Here is a 10,750-nt window from a genome sequence, read left to right as displayed (position 1 = left end):
GTGCGCGGGCTTCTCATTGCAGTGGCTTCTCATTGTGGAGCACGGGCTCTAGGCGTGCGGTCTTCAGCAGTTGAGGCATACGGGCTCAGTTGTGGCTCGCGGGCTCTAGAGCACAGGCTCAGTAGTTGTGGCGCACGGGCTTAGTTGCTCCGCGGCATGTGGGATCTTCCCGGACCAGGGCTCGAACCCATGTCTCCTGCAGTGGCAGGCGGATTCTTAACCGCTGCACCACCAGGGAAGCCCCTAAAGGGCGACTTTTAATGGCCATATTTTATCTGGTACAAAAAATGTTTTGTGCCATGTCCAAAAGCAAAGCAATTATTTTTAGGCACTTTGTTTTGAACTCTAGCTATTAGCAGTTAGAACTGTACTTTGCAGTGTGTTATTATGTTCCTCAGCAAACACATGGGGATACAGTTTGATTCAGTCTTTTGGAGACCAAACCTTGAGAATGTAGTTTGCCTTTGACTTGGTGAACCCATGTTTTTTGTTTTGTTAATTTAAAGCAGCTTGGGGAAATTCCCTGGCAGTCCAGTGGTTAAGACTCAGCGCTTTCACTGCCGAGGGCCCGGGTTCAATCCCTGGTTGGGGAATTAAGATCCCACAAGCCTTGCGGTGCAGCCAAACAAACAAACAAACAAAAAACCCAGCAGGGTCACGAGGAAGGTGTACAGCCTGGGTTTGAAGTTCGGCACCAAAGGTTAAGTTCTTGAGCCTCTGTTTCTCCAACCTAAAAAATAAGGCTATTTGTTTTGTTGTTTTGCTTAATGAGATATTTTAAATGTAGAAAAAATAGAAAATAATAAAACAAACACTTGTATTATTTAACTGGGTTTACCTATCATCCAGTTTAGTAAGTAAAGCATTAAAATACAACTGAAGAGCCATATACTCTTTTTTTTTTTTTTTTTTTGTGCGGTACGCGGGCCTCTCCCGTTGCGGAGCGCAGTGTCCCCTGCATCGGCAGGCAGACTCTCAACCACTGCGCCACCAGGGAAGCCCGAGCCATATACTCTTGCTATTCCCATACCCCTCCCTTGCCAAAGTAATCACTATCGTGAACTTGACGTTTACCATTCCCATGCAAGTCTATATTAACTGTGTAGGTATATATCCCTAAAAAAATACAGTATTACTTAACATTTTAAATGTTATATTCTATGAATCCTTCCTGCAACTTGCTTTTTTTCCATTCAGTATTGATTTTGAGATTGATCTAGGTTGGTACACGTAACTCCAGTTCCTTTTAACTCTTGCATTCAACCATATGAATTTAGCCATCCACTCGCCTCAGTAGTTTTCAGATGATCATTATACCATCAAAGCTCTAATGAACATCTTTGTGTCTCTGTGTGTCCCTTGAGAATATGCTCCAGTTTCTCCAGGGCTTTGCTGTTTAAAGTGTGTCCCTGGACCAGCAGCAATAACATCACCTAGGAGTTTGTTAGAAATTAAGAATCTCAGATCTTTCCAGCCTACCGAATCAGAATCTGGGTTTTAATAAGATCCCATGGTGATTTGTATGTACATCAAGGATTGAGAAGCACTGCTTTAGGTATGCTAAGAAGTAGAATTGCTGAATGAAAGAGTAGTGTAAATCATATTAAAGATTTGCCAAATTGCTCTCAAAGGTGGTTGTACCATTATAAACTTTGACCAGCAGCTTTTTTTTTTTTTTGCGGTACGCGGGCCTCTCACTGCTGTGGCCTCTCCTGTTGCCGGACGTGCAGGCTCAGCGGCCATGGCTCACGAGCCCAGCCGCTCCGCGGCATGTGGGATCTTCCCGGACCAGGGCACGAACCCACGTCCCCTGCATCGGCAGGCAGACCTCAACCACTGCGCCACCAGGGAAGCCCTGACCAGCAGAATTCTTTACCTCGAATCTTCAAAGCTTGATACTGTCAGGATTTCAGAGTTTTGCCAATCCAATCGTTTTTTTAAAAATGGTATGTCATGGGAATTCTCTGGTGGTCCAGTGGTTAGGACTCCACGCTTTCACTGCCAAGGGTGCGGGTTCAATCCCCGGTCAGGGAACTAAGATCCTGAAAGCTGTGGGATGCGGCCTAAATAAATAAATAAATAAAATGGTGTATCTTTTGAATTTTCTCTGATTACTAGTTGAGTGTCTTACATGTTTATTGGCCATTCAGGCTTCCTTTTCCAAGAATTACCTTTTCATTTCTTTTACTTATTTTTCTGTTGTCTTCATTCTCTAATAGATATGTAGTCCTTTGACTGTAGGCTTTCCCTCGAAGCAGTACAAAATGTGCAGTAGATCAGCAAGTATCCCAGTCATCCCTTCCATTTCACACAATATATCCTCTAACAAGCTCTGAGGGCAGGGACAGCATACTGCTGTATCCCCCAGGACCTAACACGCCCCTCACAGATGGCGGGCAGTGAGATTTGTATTACTGCAGCTCAGAGGAGAGGTCTGGGATGGAGATATACCTGTGAGCATCATTAACATATACAGGAGATTTCATGCAATGGAAATGAATAACATCAACTAGGAAGGTTGTAGAGAGAGAAAAAAAGAAGGGCCGGTTAAACCCTGAAGGGCTACAGCATTTAGGCAAGGGAGATCTTCATTAGGTAAGAAAATCCTGAAGCTATCAAACAACAACCTATTTGATTATCTAGAAGTTTAAAAGTTGTATGGTAAAAGATACCATAAGCAAAGTCGATAAACAAACAATAGATATGGGGAAGATACTTATAATGTAGATGACAAGGTCCAACATATATATAAAGAGCTTTTAAAAATTGATAAGAAAAGTCAGGCTAATTGTAAAATGGATAAAGGATGTTAATAGCCTATTTACAGAAAAGGAAATCCAAATAGCCAACAAATATATCTTTTAAATGCTCAAATTAATTTATAGCTGGGGTATTATTTTAACAATGAAAACAGCAAAAAATATTTAAAAGAGCAATGACATATTACTGACTGAGATATGGAAGAAAGGGTACCCCTTCACACTTTGGTGATGAAAATAAGTAAGTTCTTAGGAAAGCAATTTATTAAATTGAAAGTTCCATTTATATAAAGCTCAAAAACAGGCAGAAACTAATATATAGTCTTAGAAGTCCACATAATGCTCACTTTAGGGGGTAGTTAGTAACTAGGAGCACGAGAGAAATTTCTGGGATAAAGGTAATTTTTGATGTGAATGCCGTTTACAAAGATGTATTCACTTTGTGAAAATTAATGAAGCTATATACCAATATGATTTTTACCTTTCTGTCTGTATGTTATGTTCTGTATGAATGCTTACATTTCAGTAAAGATTTTAAAGCGTACTTATAAAGTTTTTAAAAACACAACTCACACACACACACACCTCTCACACACCCTTCTCTTTGGGAGTCTATCCCATAAAAACAAAGCCTTCAGTATCAGCATAAGGATATTTTTACAAGGATGTTTACTGCAGCATTGTGCATAGTGGGGGGAAAAAACTGGAAATTGTGAATGCTTATCTACAGAGAAATGATTGAATAAATTATTATACACCATTAACTACAATTCAGCCATTTAGAAGAATGAACTGGAGAGATTTCCTTATTTTTGAATAAAAACACAGTAGGGCTTCCCTGGTGGCACAGTGGTTGAGAGTCCGCCTGCCGATGCAGGGGACGCGGGTTCGTGCCCCGGTCTGGGAGGATCCCACATGCCGCGGAGTGGCTGGGCCCATGATCCATGGCCGCTGGGCCTGCGCGTCCGGAGCCTGTGCTCCGCAACGGGAGAGGCCACAATGGTGAGGCCCGCGTACCGCAAAAAAAAAAAAAAAAAAAAGGAGGGAGGAGACATGGGGATATATGTTTACGTATAGCTAATTCACTTTGTTATACAGCAGAAACACACCATTGTAAAGCAATTATACTCCAATAAATATGTTAAAAAAATCACTTACCCAGGAATCTAACAAAATATAGACAAGGCTCTCCATAGAAAACTATAAATCACAGTGGATATAAACTGAAGAGGATCTAAATAAAAGATACTCCACTGTCATGGATTTTAAGAGTCAATATTCTGAAGATGTCAATTTGACTCAACCTAATCTACAAGTTAGTGCAATTCCCTTTAAAATTTCCATATTTTGGGCATCTCGACAAGCAGATTCTGAAATGTATACTGAGGCATCATTGGTAACTGTGAATAAAGAGCATGGACACTTAAGACAGACTCCCTGAGTTTGAATACTGGCTCCTACTTTGTGGACAAAGTGCCTCCATTTTCTCATTTGCAAAGTGGGAAAGAACAACTGTACCTATCATACAACATTGTTAAAAGGGTTAAATATATATAGTTTAGATGCATGCCTAGCACACAATATGTACTATGCATGAGTTTAATAATTAAGTAAAATAAAATAGGAAGATGAAATCTACTGGATATCTTCTGGAGTCCAGAAGCAGACTCATGCATATATGGACAGATGGTTTATGACCAAGGGGGATATAGAACAGTGGAGAAAGAATGATTATCTTTCCAAATAAAAGATACTAGGAAAAAACACTTCATACTATATATAAAAAGCAATTCCAGGTAGACTACAGATCTAAATGGATTAGGAAAAAAATGAAGCTTTCATTAAGGTATTCCAGGAGAATATCTTCATGACCTTGGAATAGAGAAAGATTTCTTAAATACCACATAAGGGATATTAACCACAAAGGAAAATAATAATAAGTTTGACATTAAAATTAAGATCTTGTGTTATTAGAAGATAAGGCTTGTAGACAAAATATATACAGAATTTCACATAACAAAAACGAAAAAGCAAAATTAAAAAATCCTTCCTTAAAACAAAAAACCAAAATGGCAGGTAACCAAATTAATAAATGGATAAAGGACTTAAGAAGGCATTTCACAAAGCAGAAAATCCAAATGGCCAAAAACAAACATGAAAAAGCAATTCAATGTCATTACTAATCAATCAGGGAAATGCAAATTAGCTCACTATAAACACCAGAACAGCTAAAATTTTTTAAATGTTGGTTAACCGGGTGTTGGCGAGAGTGTGGAGCAACAAGAATTAAGTACCAGGAAAAAATAAATTGGTACAACTACTCATTTTAGCATTACTTGGTTAAAAAAAAGATTATATAATTCTATGACCCATCAATTTTAATCTTAAGTATATACACCCAAAGAAATATGTACATATGTGAAACAGGAGATAAATTATAATTATCACAGCAGCATCATTTGTAATAGCCTCAAACTAGAATCAACCTGTATGTGTCCCAACGGTAGAAAGGATGTGTAAATTATGGGGTATCCATAACATGGAATACTGTACAGTGATGATAAATAATGAACTGGAGATACATGCAACTAAATGGCTGAATCTTAAAAACATGATGTTGAGGGGAAGAATCCTGATGATTGCCATAAAAGAAGAGGTGGTGATTACCTTGGCAGAGAGGGAGTCTTCACCAGGAAGGGGAATTTGTGGGGTTCTGAGGTGTTGTCAATGTTCTTTCTTGACCTGTGTGGTGGTTACCTGGATGTTTGCTCTATAATATGCTAATATTATTTATGTTATTGTTTTATGCACTTTTCTGTATGTGCCTTTTTCCACAATAAAAAAAGGTAGAAGAGAAGAAGGTGGAGAAGATCTAAAAGGCCAGACCTCTAAGTGTTAAAACTGGGCTTTGCTAAAAGTAGAAAGGTATTAAGAGCTCCAAAAATCTATTAGTTATATTATTTTCATGTAGGAATAACCCAGAAAGTGTTGTCAGACAGACAGTTTTTCCATCATTGGAAAAGGGGACAAAACTGCTACTGCTACTGAAAGAGGAAGAGGCTCCAGGATGTCATGACTGGTGTTTAAATCCTACCTGGGAAGAGATGCAGCATTCTGATGTGGAGGAAGGGCAAGAGGCAGTAGAAATAAGCATTTGCTGATCCTGTTAATGCCCATGAATCATGCTTTATATATGCTGTACCTTCCTGCCTAATATGCTCTTCCCATTACCTGTTCACCTAGCTCCTATCTGTCCTTGAAGACTCAGCTCAGAGGCCCACTTCTCCAGGAAACCACAGCCCCTGCTTCCTCCCTCCTAAGAGCTGCTTGTCCCCTATAGTAAGGGTCACATGGCATGGTACCTCTCTGCTTTCCACTTCATGGACCAATCTTTCACCTTCTGCAGACAAGTGAATCCTGCATTACAGGCTGCCTGGCTAAGATCTGGTGCTGACAGTCAGGGATATGGGCTGCACAAGGCAGAACTGAAAATGCACTGGAAGACAGGAGACAAGCATAGAGCTCTGGAAGGGGTTTCCCTTCCCTGAGATTCCTCCCTTCAGGAGGGGGAAGCAGGGAAAGAAATGAGATTGCCTCTGAGTTGGGACTCAGCACACGTTCCAATCACAGTCTTAAACTAGCTTCTCCCACAGAAGTGAGTAGAGCAGTTATTACCAATCCCACTTTACAAATAGGAAGCTCAGATCCTGAGAAAGAAAGTAAATACCTTACTCCAAGGTCAGAGAGGCAGAGCTGGATTGCAAATACTAGCTTCTGCAGCCCAGGGTCTTGAAATATAGACACGAGAAGAATACTCAGGAATTACTTGTTTAACAAAGTCATCCTTTGTCTTCCCAGTCCAGGGTAGACACAGATGCTGTCCTCAAGTATGGAAATGTATAGAGCTTCCAAAATCTTGTTTTGGGAAATAACCAAAAGACAGGGAGCCAAGGCATTGGGTAACCAGCCCCCACACAAGGAATTATTCCTACAGCCCAGACCCCTAATCTGCTCTGTTGGTTGGCTATCCTCTGCCTTCCACCTCCAACTGTCTGGCTCAGGCGGAGCCCCTGAGGATCAGGGACATGCAAGTCAGCAAGTGTGTAGGGAGCACCTGGTAGGAGTGCTCAGCAGCTACTGAGGGCTATCATGCTATCTATGGGGGGTCTACGGCAGAGGTGGGTAAGAGCCATGCTGGCCTCAGGTCCAGCACTGTCTGGGGAGGTTCGTTTCCCTTTCTTACTCTTAAAGACATTCACATTCACCGATTTAGCATATATTTACCAAGGAACCTACGGGCTGAGGAGACCCCTTTGGAAACAATGGTGCCCACTTCTGCCTGGTAATGCTCACCACTCTTCAAACCCCTGATCTGGTACATGTAACCTGGTACAGGTAATGGTGGACTGCTATCAGACAAAGATCCCTGAACAAACCTGTCCTCCTACAGTCCTATTTCTGCAACTCTCACCAAGTCTAGAGCAGCCCTGGGAATGGTCAGTTCAGAGTTCAATCCCCACCATCAGCCGAGTTTCCAAGAAACTGTGCTCTGAGCACCTGCCCGATGGAAGAGAGCTACAAAGTGGCTAGTCTGGCCTTGGGTACCAAGTAACTGAAGGGACGTTCTTCCAGACCTCAGGATACCTCCCAAAGGCATGGAAACTCAGTGAAGACACCCTCTTGCCTCAGACTCCCAACCAAAGTCCAAAAGGCCTCCCATACTGCTTGATGGGGTTGGGAAACAACGAGAGAAGTCATGGAAGAGACCATGAGCCTTAGCTTACCCTGAGGTTGGTTTGTCTATTGACTTGACCATTTCTTAAAGAGTCCCAGTGCCAAGGTCCTGTGCTGCCCATAAAGAAGAGGCCCACACATCCCAAGAGCAGCCAAAACCAGCTCACCCATTTATTTGACTGAGAACATGAAGGAAGACAACAAAATTAAACAATCTTTAATAAAATTCCTATAGAAAACTCAGTCGCAGGGCAAATACTCAGTTCTCTTTCCCATGTTGTTGCGGATTGAGAGCTCCCAATAGTCTTTGGAGAATAAGCAGTAGTTTTGCTGGATGTTGCCAGTGCTCAGGAAGAGCATCCATTTACACATTCAAACCAGTAGTTCCTATTGCACATATTAACATTTTCTGCCATCTAGCACCCTAAATATATGGTACCTCAACAAATAAATTAAAGAATTCCATGTGGCATGAAACATTTCAATTTGAACTAATATCCTTGAAAAATCACATTATTACAAGTTTTAATAAATACAGTAAGAACAGCTGGCATTTTACTAAAATACTGAATTTTAGGCCTGGAGTTTATTCCATAAATAGTTTCCTTTTCATTTGCTTTCTGTCTTGGATACATTTGCTCAAGTATTATGCTCTATGAAGTGAACTCTTTCATAGATACCATGTAAAAACTGTATTAATATGTGCCTCATTATAGAAGCAGCTGGAAGAACTGGATCACATAGTTAACTAAAAAGTAACTTAGGAAAAAGCTCTGCTTTTGTAAAACTTTAAAACACAGGCTGAAGAAAATCAAAATAACATCCTTTTTATATAGAACTCCCACTAGAAATTTTATAAATATATATGCAGCATAAATTATATTTGCCTCACCAAGTAGATTTTCATCAAGTCTGGCTGGGATGATGCTATCACAGTAGATAAGTATCAACAAAAGAATTAATGTTTCCACAGGTTTAAAAGATTTTTGAAAAATCATAATTTCAAATTATATTATAATTTGTAGTTTCCACATTTAAAAAGGGAAGAAAGAAAGCTTTCTTTTAAGCCTCATTTGGAAAGTAAGAACAGCTACTAGTCCCCAGGTGTGGATAAGTTGGCTGAGTGATAACACTTGGTCACAATATGAAAAAGAAGTATTTACACCTTTCCAGAAAAGTACCAAATACTTAAAAAAAAAAAAACAAAAACAAAAAACAGAAAGACAAAAAACAATCTCTAGTAGCATTCCTTGGCGTGCAAAGTCAGCAGGAAATGATTATCCATAATGTTGACAGTTTGCATGATGAATCTTGGAAGCATTCAAAAGCAGAGGGTGGTCATCAGGGATTGTTCAGATTAGGTTTCTGTGGGATGCCATTGTTTTTAATTTAACTCTGGGTTCCAGGATTTCATTCCCTTTATAACATCTCTGGCAGGGTCACGTTCAATTTAGTGCAAGTGCAAAATGAAAACTAAACGAAACCAACAAATACATTAGGAGCAAAGGCTGATCGTTAAGATCTGTAGTCTTTCCGAACTGTGTGGGCCATCCAGTTCACTTTAGTAGTCCAGCTTTCCCTGAGTGCCTCATCAAATTTTTGCTTAAATTGCTTGAGTGCTTCTTCTTCACTCTTCCCTAAGGCAAGAGAGTCCTGAAAATGAAGGGAAAAGATCTGATTTTATATATTCTCTGTAGTGAGGTGCGAATCTCAAAGTCTGCAGGAGGCTGACTTGGCCACACAGCATACCCCATGTCCTTATTCAAATACCATTTATGGGAGAGAGAATGAACACCAAGGTATGGTGATAATATGACCTCTGCCAGAGGCCTTTTGAAGATGAAATGAATTTATGATTACTGCAAGACAACTACTGAGCTGCTTGTCACTACCACTCCTGTGTAAAACTGTCTCACAGGAAATGACTTTGTTCCATTCCCTTTGAACATCTGAATGAAATAGGCAGGTACGGCTGAGCTCTATGCTCACAAAGTCCAATTTACAAAGAAAAGAGGTTTATACCTTAAGATACTGTATATCCTTGACTGATGTGAGCTCAGGAAGCCCTGCAGTCAACATCAGTGCAAAGAGAGTGATGAAGAGATTCCCATGCCGTCGTAAAATCAGATATGCATCCTCACAACACTGGCGGAACCTTTAGTTGATGCAGCAAATCACAAGAGTATGATGTTAGAACGGAAATAGCAAATTTCATAAAGGAAAATGAGAGATATAGCTAGACTTCCCATAAGAGCTGGAAAATTTATACTGAACTAAAGGTTCGTTTCTGAGTTTTACCCTTTTGAAAATTGTCCCAGGACTAAAATTTACATAAAATAAATCAAGCTCTCTAAAACCACACATATCTTTTTCAAAAACAAAATTAAATAGAAATTATGTGATAAAAGGCAATTTAACACTTAATCTAGGCTTTATAATTCTATGTGTCACAAAAATTAATTATAAAAAAGTGGTGATTATAATCCATAAGGATTTCTAACCATAATTCTAGATTCTAGATTTGTGGTCTGACTCCAGAGACTTAATTTCTTTAATGTCCCCCAAACCAGTGTCAATGAATTTGCATTGTACCTTTCTATCATCTTGCCTTCCCTCTCTCTCCTCTTCAAGCTGGTCATTCAAGATGACCACCCAATCCGATCTCCCTAATTTTGCCAAAGAGGAAAATGGATCCAGAGTTATACTCTGCAGAAACCCATGCGGAACTGGAAATGATACTAGCAATCATTTGGTAAGCATATGGATGAGTTGATCACATCATGTAACATATCTCTCATTATCAAAATATCCCTGAAATATAATTATTTTTGTCCCCATTTAAAATGAAGAAGTAAAGACAAGATGACAAGTAATGTGCTTGGAAACCTACAAACAGCAAGGAATAGATCAGAGATTACGAAGTCTTTCCCTGAACCCTGACTCTCTTACTGCACTTCACATAGAATGACAGCAAAATGCCAGTCCCTCTCACCATCTCACTATCAAATGTCTTAACAGTCTCAGAGAATTTTCTAATACAGGTAAAAGGTGGTACACTATTGGAATAAAACAATAATTTATTTCAAATTTCTAGCTTTTTTTTTTGCGGTACACGGGCCTCTCACTGTTGTGGCCTCTCCCGTTGCGGAGCACAGGCTCAGGATGCGCAGGCTCGTTGGCCATGGCTCATGGGCCCAGCCGCTCCGTGGCATGTGGGATCTTCCCGAACCAGGGCACGAACCCGTGTCCCCTGCATC

At 40.1% G+C, this 10,750-nt stretch overlaps 1 protein-coding gene across 2 annotated transcripts in view; it reads right to left on the bottom strand.

Moving 5' to 3' along the window:
• Nucleotides 1–7,640: 7,640 nt before the first annotated feature.
• The window catches only part of PIK3CB (phosphatidylinositol-4,5-bisphosphate 3-kinase catalytic subunit beta), a 193,288-nt gene continuing 190,178 nt past the window's right edge, over nt 7,641–10,750 (bottom strand). For both annotated transcript variants that reach the window (XM_082839733.1, XM_082839734.1), the window contains 2 exons: nt 9,516–9,648; nt 7,641–9,146 (listed from right to left, as the gene is read on the bottom strand). In XM_082839733.1, coding sequence (XP_082695859.1) covers nt 9,009–9,146; nt 9,516–9,648 — 271 coding nt within the window. In that variant the 3' untranslated portion in view covers nt 7,641–9,008. The remainder of the gene's footprint in view (nt 9,147–9,515; nt 9,649–10,750) is intronic.

This window comes from Leucopleurus acutus (genome assembly GCF_964270905.1).
Source record: "Leucopleurus acutus genome assembly, chromosome: 5".
Taxonomy (NCBI): Eukaryota; Metazoa; Chordata; class Mammalia; order Artiodactyla; family Delphinidae; genus Leucopleurus; species Leucopleurus acutus.
The sequence above is the reverse complement of the archived record's forward strand: the minus strand, read 5'-3'. Positions and strand labels throughout refer to the sequence as shown.